This window comes from Rhinoraja longicauda, chromosome 19 (assembly GCF_053455715.1).
Source record: "Rhinoraja longicauda isolate Sanriku21f chromosome 19, sRhiLon1.1, whole genome shotgun sequence".
Taxonomy (NCBI): Eukaryota; Metazoa; Chordata; class Chondrichthyes; order Rajiformes; family Arhynchobatidae; genus Rhinoraja; species Rhinoraja longicauda.
The window spans coordinates 39,680,887-39,700,018 of NC_135971.1; the positions used below are offsets into that span (position 1 = coordinate 39,680,887).

A 19,132-nucleotide genomic window follows, 5' to 3' on the forward strand; every position below is an offset into this window, starting at 1 on the left:
AAGGTTGTGGTTAGCGTTGTGCAGTGTTTAAAAGCCTGCTGCTGGTGACAAAAAGCTGTTGGAGCTCACAGTTCTCAGACTCTCTAACCTCAAAGGTAGTTCATTGGTATTTTATTTGTGGCATGTACCAAGGAACAGTGAAATTCATTTTTGTATACAGTTTAGTACAAGTATCACTATAGATAAGCCCTTAGATACATCCTAGATAAGCATTTCAGATACAGTACAAGTGTATAGCAGTAACACGCTGAGACAGTATACAGTGTCACCAGATTTTGGTGCCATTTTCAAGTCCCAGTTGTTGTAAGTAGTAACAGGGTTCTTGCCCTGACCATGAGGCCCATTGTCCCAGCGTTGTTGCTGGGTCAGCCTGGCCAAGCGAAGCTGTGGTGTCCTCTACTGCTGCAGGGCACAACTGGTCCATGCGCCCTGCCTCTTGGAGCGGCACCTGGAACAGCCAAGCCCCAGGCTGCTGCAGGGCCTCCAGTGCCCACTCCACCATAGAGGCAGTGCACCACCTCCTGCAGGCAGTCTGCCTATAAGCCATCCATCTGACTCCTTCCACTCTGGGTGGGCGAGCCGGGCCTTCCACCTGGGTCCTCTATCCTCGGTCCACAGCGATCAGGAAATCGGCCCATGATGGATGGACCAGATCTTCCGGGCAAATTCCCGGTCCAGGGTGGCCGGCCCTGAGAGTATGGCCAGGGTGGTGTGGGTCTCTGATGATATTAGCTGTCTTTCTGAGGCAGCACCTCCTGTAGATCCATTCAATAGTGGGATGGAATGGTATGAAGTTAGTGCATCATGGTCAGAATGGACTCTGGTGGCTGAAGGGTCTGTTTGTGTGTCTCTGTGACTCTATGTGTGGATAATGCATCGAAAGTGTAAGAGTAGGCGAAGGCGGATTCTAAATGATGGGATGCACATATCATTGAAAACAGAGCCGTCAAAGTATTGATCTGTAAAATGCTAAATCATCATTTCATTGCAGGAGACTGGAGTTTAATGGTCGGCAATCCACATAAACACTTGTTCACGTCTATGGAGAGTTTTGCAGACTGCTCCGATTACAATAAATTAACACATAAAGGAAGTGGGGTAGATACATGAAGGTATATTCGTTCTATCCGGAGATGCTGCATGCTCTGCTGAGTTACTCCAACCTACAAAGCCCTCCATAACCTGGCCCCATCCTACCTGACCGACCTCCTCCACAGGCACACTCCCACCTGCACCCTCCGCTCTGCTGCTGCCAATCTCCTATCCCCCCACATCCGGACCAAACTCAGATCCTGGGGGGACAGGGCTTTCTCCATCGCTGCTCCCACCCTATGGAACTCACTACCCCAAACCGTTAGAGACTCCTCCACACTCACCACATTCAAAACATCGCTGAAGTCTCACCTGTTCAGTACTGCCTTCAACCACTGAAGGTCACCTCACCTTCTGTCTCCTTTCTCTGTTCATTTATTTATTTACTTATTTATCTATTTATTCATTTCCCTATGTTCTCAAAATCTCTGTAAAGCGTCTTTGAGTATAAGAAAAGCGCTATATAAATAAAATGCATTATTATTATTATTATTATTATTTTGTCTCTATCTTTGGTGTAAATCAGCATCTGCAGTTCCTTCCTACCCAGATACAAGAAGGGTCCTGACAATGGGCTCCGTTTGCATGGAGTTTACATGTTTTCCCTGTGACCGCTCGCGTTTCCCCTGGGTGCTCCGGTTTCCTTCCACATTCCATAAACTTGTAGGTTTAATGGCCTCTGTAAATTGACCCTACTGTGCAGGATGTGAAACAGGGAGAACATAGAACTAGTGTATGGGTGATTAATGGTCAGCGCAGACTGAGTGGGCAGGAAGGCCTGTTTCCATGTTAATAAAGATTGGTGAGCATGATACCAGAATTCAAACGTTAAAGAGACAAACACATTTTAGTTTGTTCAGACAGGAACACCCAAGAATGTTTTTATTCGAAGAGAACAACGAAGTGATAAATTTTAGGTTTAGATTTAGAGATACAGCGCGGAAACAGGCCCTTCGGCCCACCGGGTCCGCGCCACCCAGCGATCCTCGGACATTAACACTATCCGACACACACTAGGGACAATTTTTTGTTAACATTTACCCAGTCAATTAACCTACATACCTGTACGTCTTTGGTTTGCAGGTACAAAGTTCAACAGTGAGCAATGCTTAATCTAATCTTATACTTAGAACATTGTAGAAGTAGGGCATTCAGCACAGGGAGGCTATCTCATTTGGGGGGGACGAGAACAAAGGGGGAACTGTGGGGGTGGGAGCGCCACTGAGAATGAAGGGGGAACTGTGGGGATGGGGTCTGCTGCCATGTGCGGCAGCAGGAAGTGGATAGGATCGTTCGGTACTTTTGTAACTTTGTCTGCGCCAACACATGGCGACGCTTGTGTACTGCCCAGGTTCAGTTTAGTTTATTGTCATGTGTACCAAGGTACAGTGAAAAGCTTTTTGTTGCGTGTTAACCAGTCAGTTGAAAGACAACACATGATTACAATCAAAGCATTTGCAGTGTAGAGATACATGATAAGGGAATAATGTTTAGTGCAAGGTGAAGCCAGCAAAGTCCGGTCAAGGATAAGCCGAAGTTGTATGGAAAACAAAGCATTTCACTATACCCAGGTACCCTAGGTACAAGTGACAATAAAATATCATTCCTTCATTCATTCTTTCATTCATCAGTCCTACCCCCCCCCCCCAACTTATTTTCCATAACCATGGAACACTGTCGCACATGACTGCCAATGCTCCTTTGATTATTTTTTTTGCCATTAACCTGTGATGAGTTGGTTAATGGGTTTTGTGAAGTACAGCACAGTGGTGCAATGGTAGAGTTGTTGCCTCATTGTGCCAGAGACCCAGGTTGAATCCTGACCTCGGGTCCACCTGTGGAGTTTGCACGGTTTCCTCCCACACCCCAAAGACATGCAGGTTTGTAGGTTAAATGGCCTATGTAAAATGCCCCTGGTGTGTCAGTAGTGGACGAGAAGCGGGAAAGACTAGTGTGAATGGGAGATCAATGGTCAGTATGGACTCAGTGGGCCGAAGGGCCTGTTTCCATGCTGTAAATCTAAACTAACCTAAAAACTAATAAAATTACTGATGTATTGCAAGTGGCTGGATTCAAAATTACTGAAGACGGGTCGTGACTGAAAATGTTACCTGGCCATTCCATCCACAGATGCTGCCTGACTCACTGAGTTCCTCCAGCATTTCATTGCTCAAAATTCCAACATGTCTCTATGTAAACTACTTGTTTGAACAACACTGTTGTTTTTTATTTTTGTGATATTTTAGCGGTAGAATTGCATGCCAAAATGTTCATAGTTTGTAGTGTTGAAAATGATAGTAATTCATTAATGCATGCAGGAATAGTAATAAAAATGCAGAAAATGTTGGCAATATACAGCAGGTCAGGCCACATCTGTGGGAAGGAAAGCAGAGCTAATGTTTCAGGCCAGAGACCCTTCAGGACTGGGAAGGAGGAAAAAGAAGAAACGAGGAACTGAAGATGCTGGTTAACAAAAAAAAGATACAGTGCTCGAATGACTCAGTGGAACAGGCAGCACTACTGGAGAACGTGGGATGGTGATGATTCGGGTCGGGATCATTCTTCAGACTGATTGTGGGGCAAATAAAGCTGGAAGAGAGGAGGGGCAGGACAAAGTATGGCAGATGATAGGTGATAGATACCACAACGAGAGAGCAGCCCTGAACTATCTGCCTCATTGGTGACCCTCGGACTTTCTTTGATCGGACATTACGGGCTTTACCTTGCACTGAATGTTATTCCCTCATCATGTATCTCGACACCTTTAGTGGTTTCATTGTAATCGTGTATTGTCTTTACGCTGACTGGTTAGCACGCAACAAAAGTTTTTCGCTGTACCTCGTTACACATGGCAATAAACTAAAATAAAATGTTGTAGAGTGGATTTTCCGACAGGCAAATGATTGGACAAAGGCCAGAGAAGAAAAGGGGTTTAACGAATGGTGAATTGTGAAAATAGAGGAATGGATAAAGGTGACGGGGGAAGGCAGAGGTAGATGCAAGTTAAGATGGGGCAAAGGGGAGGGGGAGAAATGAGGGGTTAGGTTTACAATCTATTTGTAAACACAGAACAATGCTGCACAAGGCAGGATGTAGAGGAAGGAACTGCTGATAACCAAAGAAAGACACAAAAAGCTGGAGTAACTCAGTGGGCCAGGCAGCATCTCTGGAGAGAAAGAATGGGTGACGTTTCGGGTCCAGACCCTTCTTCGCCCATGAGATCTAGGCCGACTGTGATGCCTGTTTAAATTAATCCCACATCAGCATGTGGTCTATACCCCTCTATTTCCTGCCTGCTCATGTGTGTGTGTCTGTAAATCCACAAAAATTGTGCTGTAGTATCGGCATTCACGTCTCCCAGGAGTGTGTTCCAGGCACCTACCACTTTCTGTGTCCCAAAGTAGCCTCTTTTGCATCGGCATAGACTAGACGACCATTTAAAAAAGCACTTGCATTCTGTCTGTCAATGCCTGCTGGAACTCCCAGCTGCTAGCCCTTTTAACTCTCCTTCCCATTACCAGACCGACCTTTCTGTCTTTAGCTTCCATTGCCAGAGTGAGGGCACATGCAATCTGGAGGAACAGCACTCCATATTCTACTTGGATAGCTTACAGTCCAATGATATGAACATTGAATTTTTCAATTTGAGCCAATACCCTCTCCTTCCACCCCTCTCCCGCTCCCACCCCCACCCTTCACCCCACTTCCGCTCTTTCCTGTCCATCCTGGTGTGCACCTATTTCTCCCACTTCCTCCCACCCTCCCAGTCACTCCATTCCTTTTCCCTTTGTTTACGCGTCCCCCCTCCTCAATTCTCTCATTGTACTTCCATCCCCATCTTTCTCCTCCCTCCTGTCTCCTTCCACCTATGGCCCTTCCTCTGGCTTTAGATTTCACTCATCTTATCTCGTTACCCGACACCCTTTGCCTCCTGTCTAAGAAGGAACTGCAGATGCTGGTTTAAACTGACACAAATTATTGGAGTAACTCAGCGGGACAGGCAGTATCTCTGGAGGGAAGGAATGGGTGACTTTTCCAAACATCATCCATTCCTTCTCTCCAGAGACGCTGCCTGCCCTGCTGAGTTACTCCAGCATTTTGTGTCTATCTTAGGGGTATAGATAAGATAGAGATTTTTCACCGCAGTTGTTATCTGGAATGAGCTGCAGGGAAGTTGGTGGAGGCAGATATAATCACTATGTCTATAAAGCATTTGGACTTTTGGTAGGAAAGACAGGGAGGGATAAGAGCATAATTCATGTAAGTGTAGATAAGCAACACAGTCAGCGTTGTTGTGTGGACAAGTGTAGACAAGATGGGGCAAAAGGTCCTGTTTGTATGCTGCACGATTCAGTTTATTTTAAGGTTGGGACCCTTCTTCAGACTGACCCTTCTTGAGTCTGAAATTGGGTCTCGACCCAAAACGTCATCCAGCCTTTTCCCCCAGAGACATGTTGCCTGACCCGTTGAGTTACTTTAGCAATTTGTGCTCAAAGTTGATAATGAGTTGTTCAATCCTGCTGTTTTTGTGTGATGTTTATCTCTGCATGTTCACAAGGGCAGACAGTGAGAGTAAACAGTTGAGAAACTAGTTTAGCAGGAAATCTGTGGTATTTGAGGAAGTGTGAATGTGGGGCCTCTCCAGTGAGATGATAGGGGAAAGCTCTGACAAAGGGCAATGTGGTGAGCTATCAGAAGGTCATCAAGAAGCAGAAGGTAAATGTTACATTGGTATTTTTACAGTCTGCTATTGATGTACTGGCGTGGTGCAAACCGATTTGGACAACCTGTTTTATAATTGCTGCTCATGACGATTTAGAGATACAACGCAGAAATGGACCCTACAACTTAGAGTCCATGCTACCCAGCAATCCCTGTACACACGAGGGACAATTTATAATCTTTACCAAAGTCAATTAACCTACAAACATGTATGTCTTTGGAGTGTGGGAGGAAACTGGAGCACCCACGGAAACCCCACGCAGTTACGATAGAACATGAAATCTCCATGCAGACAGCACCCATGGTCAGGTTTGAACCTGGGTCTCTGGTGCTGTAAGGCAGCAACTCTCCCTCTGTGCCACTGTGTCACCCTGATTAGACTAATCGACTGAAAGTTATGACATAAACATGATGTGGTGCAACTAATTGAGATGTGGAGAGTGCAGCACAGAAACAAGCCCTTTGACCCACCAAGTCCTCGCTAACCATTTTGGTACCCGTTCTCTTTTAATCCTCCTGATATTTGCAATACCTACCCCTAGATTTTACTATTTACCGACACACGGAGTAATATATTGTGAACCAAATAACTGTCGTGACTTGCCATTGCGGGTGGAATATCTGAATATCATATTTCCAAATGTTGATCAGTATGGGCAGGTGGGGCAGCGATAGAGTTGTTGCCTTAAAGCGCCAGAGCCCCGGGTCCAATCCTGACTATGGGCGCTGGTATCACTATCTCTTATCTCGATACCTTCGATTTGTACCAGCATCTGCAGTTATTTTCCTACACAACCTGACTATGGGCGCGGTCTGTATGGAGCTTCTACATTCTCACCGTGACCTATGTGGATTTTCTCCAAGATCCGCGGTTTCTTCCCACACTCCAAAGACAAATAGGTTTGTAGGTTAATTGGCTTGATATAAATGTAAATTGTCCTTTGTGTGTGGGATAGTGTTAATGTGCAGGGATCGGTACGGACACGTTGGACTGAAGGGCCTGCTTCCGCGCTGTATCTCAAGGTTCAAGGTTTCAAGGTCAGTTTATTGTCACATGTACCAATTAAGATACAGTGAAGTTCGAATTACCAAACAGCCATACTAAAAAAAGCAACAAGACACACAACTACATAAAAGTTCATGTAAACATCCACCAGAGTGGATTCCCCACGTTCCTCACTGTGATGGAAGGCAATAAAGTCAATCTCTTTCGTCTTTATCCTCCCGCGGTCGGGGCAGTTGAACCACCCGCAGTCGGGGCGATTGAAGCTCCAGCAGCCGGCAGTCGAAGCTCCTGCGTCAGGGCGGTTGAAAGTTCCTGCAGCTTGGATTTCCCCTAAGTCGGTCTCTGACCAGGGACCGCAAGCTCCACGGTGTTAGAATCCACATGCACCCATGGTGGAGCTCCGAGGTCGATCCCTGGCAAACGGATTGCCAGCTCCGTGATGTTAAGTCCGCAGGCTCCCACGATGGAGCTCCCGGTCGATCTCCAGCAAAGGCCGCCAACTCCTCAATGTTAGGCCGCAGTGCGGACGGTGATATGATGCAGAAAAAAATTGCATCTCCGTCGAGGTAAGAAATTTGAAAAAGCTTCCCCCAACTCCCCCCCCCTCCCCCCTCACCCCCCACATTAAAAGCAAAAGAACACTAAAAAACATACATTTAACACAAACAAAGCAAGTACAAAGAAGGAAAGGACAGACAGACTGTTGGTGAAGAAGCCATTGCTGGCGCCACCCGGTGGTTCAAACCCAAGGTTTCAAGGTCAATTTATTGTCACATGTACCAATTAAGATACAGTGACATTTGATTTACCAGACAGCCATACAAAGTGAAAAACAACGAGCCACACAACCACTTAAATTTTAACATAAACATCCACCACAGAGGACTGCACATTCCTCACTGTGATGGAAGGCAATATTGTGCAAACTTTTTCCTCTTTGTTCCCCCGCGGTCGGGGCAGTCTAACGATCTGCAGTCGGGGAGATCAAAGCCCTGCAGCTGATGATCAAAGCTCCTGCGTTGGGGTGATTGAAGCTCCCATGTTGCGGTGGTTGAAACACTCTCCGCGGCTTGGAGCTCCTGAATCAGCCTCTTCTTACCAGAGACCGCGGGCTTCGCAAAGTTAAAGTTGGAGCTTCGATCCCCGGCAAAGAGATTGCAAGCTCTACGATGGCAAAGTGACGCAGACTCCCGCGGCTTTGAACGCCCGCTGGTCTCCAGGAAAGGCCACCAACTCCACGATGTTAGGCCGTAGTGCAGACGGAGATATGATACAGAAAATATCGTATTCCAAGAGATTAAATACAGGTTTCCCGACCCCCACCCCCCACATAAACCAAACCAAGGAACACTAAAAACACACTTTTAACACACACTAAAAATAACAAAAAATAAGAAAGGATCGACAGACTGAGAGGCAGCCACTGCTGATGGCACCACCCGGTGTGCTAAAACTAAACTAAACTAATTGAAGTAAACTTGTCATTTAGAATCATAGAGCATAGAAACAGGCCCTTCAGCCCAGCTTATCTATGCCGACCAAGATGCCCCACCTACCCTTGACCCAACTATCTACATTTTAGTTTAGTTTAATTTATTATTAATGTCACGTGTACTGTTTTACAGTGAAAATGTTTCCTGTGTGCTATCCAGACAGCGAAAAGACTATACATGATTACAATGAAGCCGTTCACAATGTACAGATACAGGATAAAGGGTATAATGTTTAGTACAAAGTGAGTCTGGCTGTTGTTTCGCAGATTTCTCTCCAAATCTTTCTTGGCCATAGAAATTTCTATTATTTGACAATATTGTATTATTTGATTCATGTCTAGGGCCTCACACTCTAATCTATTACTACACCCTGAACCACGGGAGTACTCATCTACCAGAATACAGTGTCGTGGGAGTTCTGGACGGTTGTGAGATACAGTATTATGACAAAAACATGGTCATTACAGTTCCAAGACAGAAATGGATGGCGGCTGCATTTGACAGGAGCTACTGGGTGAGAAATACAGTCTCTGAAAATGGTTTCCATGGAATCATCAAAGGGCAAGTCGATGAATGGATGCGGAGGGTAAACGAAACAGCAAGTTAGTCCATTCATTTGAATACATTTGGATTGTGATCAATGTAAATTTAAAAAATCTAAAATTTCAGTAAAATCTCAGTAAATTTCTCACTGTGACAGGTTTGATCCTGAACTCGAGCGAGTTTACACGTCTCCCTGTGACCACACATATTTCCTCCATGAGTTCCGGTTTCTTTCATCCCATATCTTGAAAACGTGAGGGTTTGTAGGTTAATTGGGCTGTGTAAGTTACTCTTGTTGTGCTGAGAATGGGTGAGAAAGTGGGATAACATAGATGTGTAGGAAGGAACTGCAGATGCTGGTTTATAGAGAATACAGGCACAAAGAGCTGGAGTAACTCGGTGGAACAGGCAGCGTCTCTGGTTAGAAGGAATGGATGACTTTTTGGGTCGAGACCCTTCCTCAGACATTTTGAGTCTATTTTGGGATAACATAAAACTAGTGTGAATGGATGATTGATGGTCGGCATGGACTTGGTGGGCTGAATGGCCCGTTTCCATGCTGTCTCTCTAATCTAAGAACTGCACACCCTGGAAATGTGAAATAAAATCCAAAAATACCATTGGCTGATGGCTTAATCGTCAGCTTATCACCATAGCAACCTGGCATTACCCTGTGAGGGATACTCCCTATCAGGGATATTCCCAACCATACCTCCCACTCCTATATGCAACGTACACATTTTCACAATTCTGAAGCATTAATTCTGTTTCTCTTACCATAGGTTCTGTTGAACCTGCTGTGTTTCCAGCATTTTACAAATCATTGAAATGTTGTTGGCTTATTGTTAAAATCCCTTGCATACCTCACCAATTGTCTTCACTTTTATTGACTGAATTTGAAAGAAAAGTTGTGTGATATATTTAAAGGATAACCTAAAGGGCAAAATGGTGGAGCGATAGAGTTGCTGCCTCACAGTGCCAGAAACCCGGGGTTGATCCTGGCCTCAGGTGCTGTCTATGCAGAGTTTGTACGTTCTCCCCGTGACCTGTGTGGGGTTTCCCCGGGTGCTCCGGTTTCCTCACACACTCCAAAGGCATACAGGTTTGTAAGTTAATTGACTTTGATAAAGATTATAATTTGTCCCTTGTGTGTAGGCTAGTGCTAGTGTACTAGTCGGTGGGGATCACTGGTCGGTGCGGACTCTGTGGACTGAAGGGCCTGTTTTCGCACTGCATCTCTAAATTATCTTGAGCAGCAATTGTAAAATAGGCTGTCCAAATCCATCTGCACCACTCTTGTCCATACATAATATTTGCCATTGGACATATTTTCATATTATTATTATTTCATATTTCAGATACAACGTGGAAACAGGCCTTTTCGGCCCACCAAGTCCGCACCGCCCAGCGATCCCTGCACATTAACACTATCCTACACACACTTGGGACAATTTTTACATTTTACCCAGTCAATTAACCTACATACCTGTACGTCTTTGGTTTAGAAAACTCCTCTACATGTTGGTTTAGAAAACTATCCCGCATACATTCCAAGAAATCCTCTTCCTCAGCACCCCTGCCAGTTTGATTCACCCAATCTATATGTAGATTGAAGTCACCCATTATAACTGTTTTACCTTTGTTGCACGCATTTCTAATTTCCTGTTTGTTGCACCCATTTCTAATTTCCTGTTTGGTTGCACGCATTTCTAATTTCCTGTTCGATTTGCTCCACGGTGATATCTCCTCGTGGGCTATGCCTACTTTGAAGAGATTCTCCTCCTCTACCCAACGTGGAGAACTGCGAGACCCTCTCTCACTGCTCCCCCAGTGACGTTCTCCACAGATGCTGCCTGACCCGCTGAGCAGCTCCATTGTAAGGGGAGTAAGAGGCGCCCATGGCCGACAAGGGAAGACAAGGACAGCATAAAAATAAAAGAGAAGAAGTACAACAAAGCAAAGAAGAGTGGGAAGCCAGAGGACTGGGACTCTTTGAAAGAGCAACAGAAGATAACTAAAAAGGCAATACGGGGAGAAAAGTTGAGGTACGAGGGTAAACTAGCCAAAAATATAAAGGAGGATAGTAAAAGCTTTCTTAGGTATGTGAATAGACAATAGACAATAGACAATGGGTGCAGGAGGAGGCCATTCGGCCCTTCGAGCCAGCACCGCCATCCAACATGATCATGGCTGATCATTCTCAATCAGCACCCCGTTCCTGCCTTCTCCCCATACCCCATGACTCCGCTATCCCCAAGAGCTCTATCCAGCTCTCTCCCGAATGCATTTAGAGAATTGGCCTCCACTGCCCTCTGAGGCAGAGAACTCCACAGAATCACAACTCCCCGACTGAAAAAGGTCTTTCATCATCTCAGTTCCAAATGGCCTACCCCCCATTTCCAAACTGTGGCCCCTCCTTCTGGACTCCCCCAACATTGGGAATATGTTTCCTGCCTCTAACGTGTCCAACCCCTTAATAATATTGAAAGTCAATAAGCCCTATCACCATTACTGTGTTAATTCAATGACATTCGTAGTGTATCATTGAAGAAAGGAGGACTTGGCATGAGGGAACCGCCGTGAGGGGGGTGGGGGGAGGTGGAAGAACAAAGGAAGACCTGTAGGATACTTCATAACTTTGTCGGTGTCCTTCATGTGAAGACTCTTTGCATACCTTGAGTATGCAAAACAATGAATTTCAATGACAGAGGGAATGAATCACCAAGGTGGCTAAGGAAACGTCAACAAAATGTACCAGCATAAAAACTGAGTTACGCGTGCACCTCGAGTACAAGTAATTCGGAATGGGACCAACAAAGAATGTGAAGCAAATTGGCCAAAAGAGGAGCTGTGGACATGGATTAAGTCAGGCATTAAGATGTGTAGGGATTGTATCTGGAGACACAGAGACATAGTCAAGCCAGTCTCACCACAAGCATCAATGTCATTCCTTGCCCAACAAATCCACTCATGGGGTCATCTCAACCCCCGCACCCCACCCCTCCTCCTCCAGCAAATGGCTACCCAATTCCAAACAACCTGGTGGGTATGAGGTTTTCGGAAACATGCTCAACAGGTAGCTGAGCGATGTGCAATGTGCCAGTATAACAAATCATGACTTGCAAACGGTAATGCCAACATTAGGACCCCCAGCAGCAGCTGGCCCACTCCAACACCTACAGCTTGACTGTGTTTCTCTTTCAAAATCCTAGGGTTATATTGACGTTTTTTAGTTTAGTTTAGAGATGAATCCGCGCTGACCAGCGATCTTCGGTTTCCTCCCATACTCCAAAGACATACAGTGACTCCTATGATTTATGTATGAGTTATTTAATCACCAGTTCCAGTGAGGACGAAGGTGGAGGATGGCAAAGGAAGGGAAGCTTGCATAACCAAAACGGTTGTAACTTTAGTCAAAAAGAAAAAAAGTGCATGCAAGGTTCAGGAGGATGAAATCAGACAGGAGCTTTGAGGAATGTAAAGAAAGGAGGGAATAACTCAAGTGGGTGAGTAGAATGTGGCTCAGTGGGCCAGCGGTAGAGTTGCAGCCTTACAGTGCATGCAGCACCGGAGACCTGGCTTCGATCCTGACTACGGGTGCTGCCTGTACGGAGTTTGTACGTTCTCCCCGTGACCGTGGGGGGTTTCTCCGAGATCTTCGGTTTCCTCCCACACTCCAAAGACCTACAGGTATGTAGGTAAATTGGCTTGGTATAAATGTAAATGGTCCCTAGTGTTGGCTGAAGGGCATGTTTTTGCGCTGTATCTCTAAAGCTTAAAACTACAGGGGCCAATAGAGACCACCAAGTGGCTTTGGCGAGTCGGATTGCAGTAAGTCCCACATCTTTTTCTATCTATATTTAAAACACGAGGGAGAAGGTGGGATTGCTCAAGGATATAGAATGGATTATGTGCTTGGAGTTTGTGGATGTAGGCGAGGTACAAAACAAATACTTTGCATTTGGTTTCACCAAGAAAGACATGGAGAATAGAGAGATCAGTGTGGAGAATACTAACATGCAGGGGCACTATGAAGTTAAGCAAGAGGAGGTGTTGGGGTAACTTGAAGAGCATTAAGGTGGATAAATCCCCAGTATAGAGGAGTGTAGCGGAAGGACAAATCTTCAGGCTGTAGTTCAGTGACCAGTAGAGTTCTGCAGGGATCTGTGCTGTGACCTTTGTTACTTGCGACATATATAAATTACTTGCACCCAGTTGCTCAGAAATTACCCCAGTCATAACAATTAATCAAATCATTATTTTGTTTTTCTTTCAGATTATCACTATGTTCAAGGGCAGTTTGGTTGTGAGGTGAACGATCACAGTCCCAATGTAGGGATATTGAAGTTGGCTTATGACGGAAGATATGCATTTAGTTTTGATAAGGACAAACTAAAGTGGACGGTGCATGATCCAGTGGCTGAGTCCTTCAAAAAGAAATGGGACAAGAATGAAAAGATGAACCGTTATTTCAAGAGCTTGTTAGAAAATGACTGTGTGGATTTATGGAAAACATACTACGCAATTGGAAAAACATACCTGACCAGAAAAGGTGAGTTCGCAACAAAGAGTGTTGTTTTGTGATTTTAGGCAATGAGCAATATTTCACTCTGAGGCAATGAGTAATATTATCTCTGACCCAATAATGACAGAGGGAAAGGTCGTTTGGCCCATTGAGTCGAAGCTAGTTTTCAATGCAATGTCACCAAACTGTTCCACAGCTCTCTCACAACTTGCGCTCAGCTCCCTCTGATTCTCCTTTCAATCAGCTGCAGTGTGGATAATTTGAAATGTCCAACTAACTCACTGGCATGTCTTTGGTATGTGGGACAAAACTGGAGCACACGGTGGAAGCCAACTGAGTCATCAGGTCATTAGTGATAGGAGCAGAATTAGAACATTCGGCCCATCAAGTCTACTCTGTCATTCATTCATAGCTGATCTATCTCTCGCTCCTAACCCCAGCCTCCAGCCTTCTCCCCATAACCCCTGACACACATACTAATCAAGAGTCTATCTATCTATGCCTTAAAAATATCCATTGATGGCCTCTACGGCCTTCTGTGGCAAATAATTCCAAGATTCACCACCCTCTGACAAAATACATTCCTCCTCATTTCCTTCCTAAATGAATGTCTTTTAATATTGAGACTATGACCTCTAGTTGTAGACTCTCCCACCAGTGGACACATCCTCTCCACATCCATTCTATCCATGTCTTTCACTATTTGGTATGTTTCAATGAGGTTCTCCCTTATTCTTCTAAACTCCAACGAATGCAGGCCCAGTGCCATCAAACGCTCATCATATGTTAACCCGTTTATTTCTGGGATCATTCTTGTAAATCTCCTCTGGACCCTCTCCAGAGCCAACACATCCTTCCTCAGATATGGTGCCCGAAATTGCTCGCAATACTCCAAGTGCGGCCTGACCAGTGCCTTACAGAGCCTCAGCGTTACACCCCTGTTTGACAGGGAGAAAGTGTGATTGATGTCTTTCATATTACTTAACCATGGCTTTTCTTGACCATAGTTGACAGCCCCTAATCGGTTTTATATCACACATGTCTATAGAGCACAGTGTTCAGCTTCAGAGGGCAAAATGTAAACGAGATGTGCAGATCAAGTTTTTTTTGCACAGAGAGACCTAGAATGCACGACCAGGAGTGGTGGTAGAAGCGGACATGATAATGGTGCTGAAGAAGGTTTTGGACAGGCTCATGGAGATGCAGGAAATACAAGGATATGGATCACATGCAGGCAGTGGAGATTAGTTTGGGTGTATTTTAGTGATAGAGTATGGAAACAGGACCTTTGGGCCACTGTGTCCGCACAGACCAGCAATCGCCCGTTCATTAGTTCTGTCCCACAAGCTAGAGACAATTTACAGAAGCCAGTTTCTCCTCAGTTATCAAGTTCCCAAGTAAGCCATTTGGTCCTCAAACCTCCCACCATTCAATATGACCATGGCTGATGTTCTTCAGGCCTCTACTCCTGTTCAGTGCCAATTCCTCATTGCTCTCAATACCCCGATCTTTCACTACCACCACATTAAATACTTCCAATGATCCTGCTTTCACAAATCTCTAAGGTAGAGATTGCCAGACGATGACCACTCTCTGTAAAAAGAGATTTCTAAACAAATGACTGCTCCCTTTTATCTCGTAACTTGTGTCTCCTATTGAAGACGAGTGAAAATACTTCCAATTTTAAGCGTGTCCACTCCCCAATTGGCCTTTATTTTGTAACTTGTCAATTATTTATCATTGTCAATTTTAGTGAAAACATTTGCTGTTGGTATTGGTTTATTATTGTCACGTGAACTGAGATAACGTCTAAAGTTTGTCTGTGTTATCCAGACAGATCATACTACACGTAACAACAATCAAGCCATCCACAAATAGAACAGTGTAAAGAGAAAAATATTCAGAGTGCAGAATATACAGTTACACTATATTGTAGTCTCACCAACTTCTACAGATGCACCATAGAAAGAATTTTATCAGGATGCATTACAGCTTGGTTTGGAAACAGCTCCATCCAAGAAATTGTAGCGAATTGTGGACGCAGCCCAGATTATCACACAAACCAACTTCCCTTCTATTGACTCCATTTATACAGTACCTTATGCTGCCTCAACAAGGCCTGCAGCATAATCAAGGACAAGTCACACCCTGGCCACTCCCTCTTATCTCCTCTCCCATCAGGCAAATGTATAGAAGTGTGAAACGCACATCACCAGATTCAGGGACAGTTTCTTTCCAGCTCTTATCAGGCAACTGAATCATCCTACCATAACCAGAGAGCAGTGCTGAACCATTATCTACTTCAGTGATGGCCCTCGGACTATCCATGATCTGACTATGCTCGCTTTACCTTGCAATAAATGTTATTCCCTTATGTAGCGGTAGACTGTAAATGGATCGATTGTAATCATATTGTCTCTCTGCTGACTGGTTAGCATGCAACAAAAGCTTTGCACTCTACCTCGGTACATGTGACAATCAACTAAACTGAACTAATAGCATTACAGTTACAGAGAAACTGCAGATCAAAAATTGTGCATGGTTCACAAATGTTAGTTGGTAGATCAGGACAACACCTTATCTTACATGAGAATAATTCAGTAGTCCGATAACAGTGGGGAAGATCCTGTTCTTGAATCGAATGGTACGTGCTTTCAAACTTTCTTGTGTACTGTCTTAACAGTACCATCTCTTTGCAACCTCGTGGTTGGGTAATGGTGATGAAAGAGGCAAAATGGGGCGGATGTAGACAGTCGCATGGTGGTTGCAGTGGGCTGAAGAATATTTTGTGGTGGGTGACTGCAAGTTTTACTGCAGGTGAAAATAACCAACTTATTGTCTTGTAGTCTCCCCTGAGGTCTCTCTCGCTGCCCGCCCTGATGATCATTCAGTCCTGTACTGCACTGTGTTTGGATTTTACCCACCGGCCATCAATGTGAGCTGGTTGCAGAATGGTCAACATATCTCTGAGACCAAATCTTCTGGGGTCGTACCCAACAGCAATGGAACATATCATCTAAGGTCTGTCCTTGAGTATGATCCATATGATGGGAAACAGTATTCCTGTCATGTCGATCACAGCAGCCTGCCCGGTGGGAAGACCATCATCTGGGGTAAGGACGTTAAAATTTATTTCATAGATAGAAGAAACTGAAGTGTTAATGAAACAGTTTATCATTATCTTCTGTCATTTCCATTTTAATAATTGTGACTGCATCCCATATTCCAAGATGCTTAAACTTTCTTTGTGTAGTGGTGTTGCCCGAAGCCATCATGTAATCAGCACCCACCAATGAGCAGAAGACTTTCTCAACGGAAAATATATCAAAAGTAAATAAATAGCTAATATACACGGAAGGCGCATTTGAGATTCTCAGTGGTGGAACTGAAATCAATGAAAAGTGTGTTTCAATAAAAAATGAATAACAGCAAGGCACTGGGGGAGTACATGCCCCAATCCGAATCAATGGTCCGAAGTGGAAATGATTGAGAGCTTCGTGTTCCATGGCACGAATCTATCCAATATTCTGTCATGGACTGACCACATCACCAAGGAGGCACACTGACACCTCTACTTCCTCAGGAGACTGAGGATATTCATCATGTCTGGTGACTCTTGCAAACATCTATAGATGCCGCTGGAGAAAGCATGTTGTTGGGTTGCATCACAACTTGATTTGGGAACTGCACTGCCCAAGACTGCAAGAAAATACAAAGAGTTAAAGATCATCTAACAGACCAGACTTCCCACTATTGACTCAATAGACTCCAGGTTGCCTTGGAATATGAGACTTATCCCACCCCGGCCATTCCTCCTCCTTCCTGCTCCCATCAGGCTCTAGGTACAGAAAGTTGAAAATGTGCACTACCCGACTCAGGAACGCCCCCTTTCCATCTGTAATCAGGCTTTGGAAGTGGCCTTGCATAATATTGTTGTAATGTACGATGCACCTCAACCTCATTGTGCACATTGAACATGAACTATGGGACTGATGCGTTACAATGCTGAGAACTCTATTGTGTACTCTGCATCTTCCTTGTTGCTCCATCTATTGTATTTGAGTTTATTTATGTATAGTATTATCTGATCTGTTTGGATAGCATGCAAAAGAAACATTTGCACTGTATCTTGAACTCTGGCAATAATAAAAGTAAACCTAATGAAGTAAGTTCTGTGATGCAAGTTACAGCTTCTGCATGGAAAAATATTACCATCTCCACTTGACCTAACCAGTATCGTCAAATGCCCGTACATCAAAATCTACTGATCACAATTGCCCACCAGATAGGTCTGCCTGACGAACAGCGATCGTACTAGTTTGATTACAGCTATTCTGCACTGACCGACACAAATGCTCACTTTTGAAAACGTTTCCTCCCTCGAACAATGCACAACTAAGGAATGTGATGTTTCACTCTAAAGACGGTTGACATACTCCAGAACTTAATTTCCAACCTGTCTATGTATCATCAGTAATCTAGGCCACAGTGCCAGCACGCCCTTCATCTGCTCTGAATACCAACTCTAAGTAGTTGACTTTCTTGCACTGATCCCAGTGCCGCCCCATTGGTTGCAGTTTCTCAACCTGAACGCTCCTTTAAGACAACTGTCTACTTGCTCTAAATTGTTTTGCCATTCATGCTAATTATTACCCCCAATGTCATAAGCCATGTGCCTTTGCATTACCTGATCAGATACCAGATGGAAATCCAGATATATTGTATTTCTTTTGTTTCTCGCTCCAGTTGTGCTACCTATTCTGCTGAGTATTTCCAGCATTCTGTCTTTGAAGTTTAGGTTTTTCACACCTGCAAGCTACTGCTGTTCGATTATACACTATGTACGGGTTCCTCTTTATCAACTCTGTTGTATTTTCAAAGAATTCTAATCAATTTCTCAAACAAAGTTTTGTGGAAGGGTCCCAAACCGAAATGTCGCCTGTCCATGTGTAAGAAGGAACTGCAGATGCTGGTTTACAGCGAAGATGGACACAAAATGCTGGAATAACTCAGCTGGTCAGGCAGCTTCTCTGGAGAAAAGGAATAGGTGATGTTTCGGGACACGATCCTTCTGACTGAGTCGATGTCCGCCAGAGATGCTGCCTGTCCCGCTGAGTTACTCCAGCATTTTGTATCTATCATGTACATTCTTTCCACTGACTGGTTAGCACGTAACAAAACCTTTTCACTGCGCCTCAGTTATAGAGTCATAGTCATAGAGTCCTACAGCACAGAAAGAGGCCCTTCGGCCCATCGTGTCCGCGCCGCCCGTTACCAAACACAGTCTAAATTTAATCCCATTTTCCCGCATTTGGACCGTAGCCCTGAATGTTGTAACATTTCAAGTGCCCATCCAAATGCCTCTTAAACGTTGTGAGTGTTCCCGCCTCCACCACCACCCCAGGCAGTGAGTTCCAGACTCCAACCACCCTCTGTGTGAAAAAGTTCTTTCTCACATCCCCCCAAAACTTCCCTCCCCTTACCCTGTATCTATGTCCCCTCGTTGTTGAACCTTCCACCAGTGGAAGAAGTTCCCCGCCATCTATCTAATACATGCCCCTCATGATCTTGTACACCTCGATCATGTCCCCTCTCAGCCTTCCCTGCTCCAGGGAAAACAACCCCAGTCTGCTCAGTCTCTCCTCATAGCCGAGGCCCTTCATCCCTGGCAGCATCCTGGTGAATCTCCTCTGCACCCTCTCCAAAGCTATCACATCCTTTCTATAATGTGGTGACCAGAACTGTACACAA

At 44.7% G+C, this 19,132-nt stretch overlaps 1 protein-coding gene and 1 long non-coding RNA gene across 2 annotated transcripts in view; one reads left to right on the top strand and one right to left on the bottom strand.

Annotated features, from left to right (window-relative positions):
* Nucleotides 1-1,431, bottom strand: part of LOC144603240 (uncharacterized) — a 150,594-nt gene extending 149,163 nt beyond the window's left edge. Inside the window, exon 1 of the long non-coding RNA XR_013548568.1 lies at nucleotides 1,405-1,431. This is a non-coding gene — a long non-coding RNA (uncharacterized LOC144603240). The remainder of the gene's footprint in view (nucleotides 1-1,404) is intronic.
* The window catches only part of LOC144602983 (class I histocompatibility antigen, F10 alpha chain-like), a 32,404-nt gene that overhangs the window by 6,176 nt on the left and 7,096 nt on the right, over nucleotides 1-19,132 (top strand). The window contains exons 2-4 of the mRNA XM_078416106.1: nucleotides 8,655-8,915; nucleotides 13,133-13,408; nucleotides 16,228-16,494. Of these exons, the coding sequence (XP_078272232.1) occupies nucleotides 8,655-8,915; nucleotides 13,133-13,408; nucleotides 16,228-16,494 (804 nt within the window). The remainder of the gene's footprint in view (nucleotides 1-8,654; nucleotides 8,916-13,132; nucleotides 13,409-16,227; nucleotides 16,495-19,132) is intronic.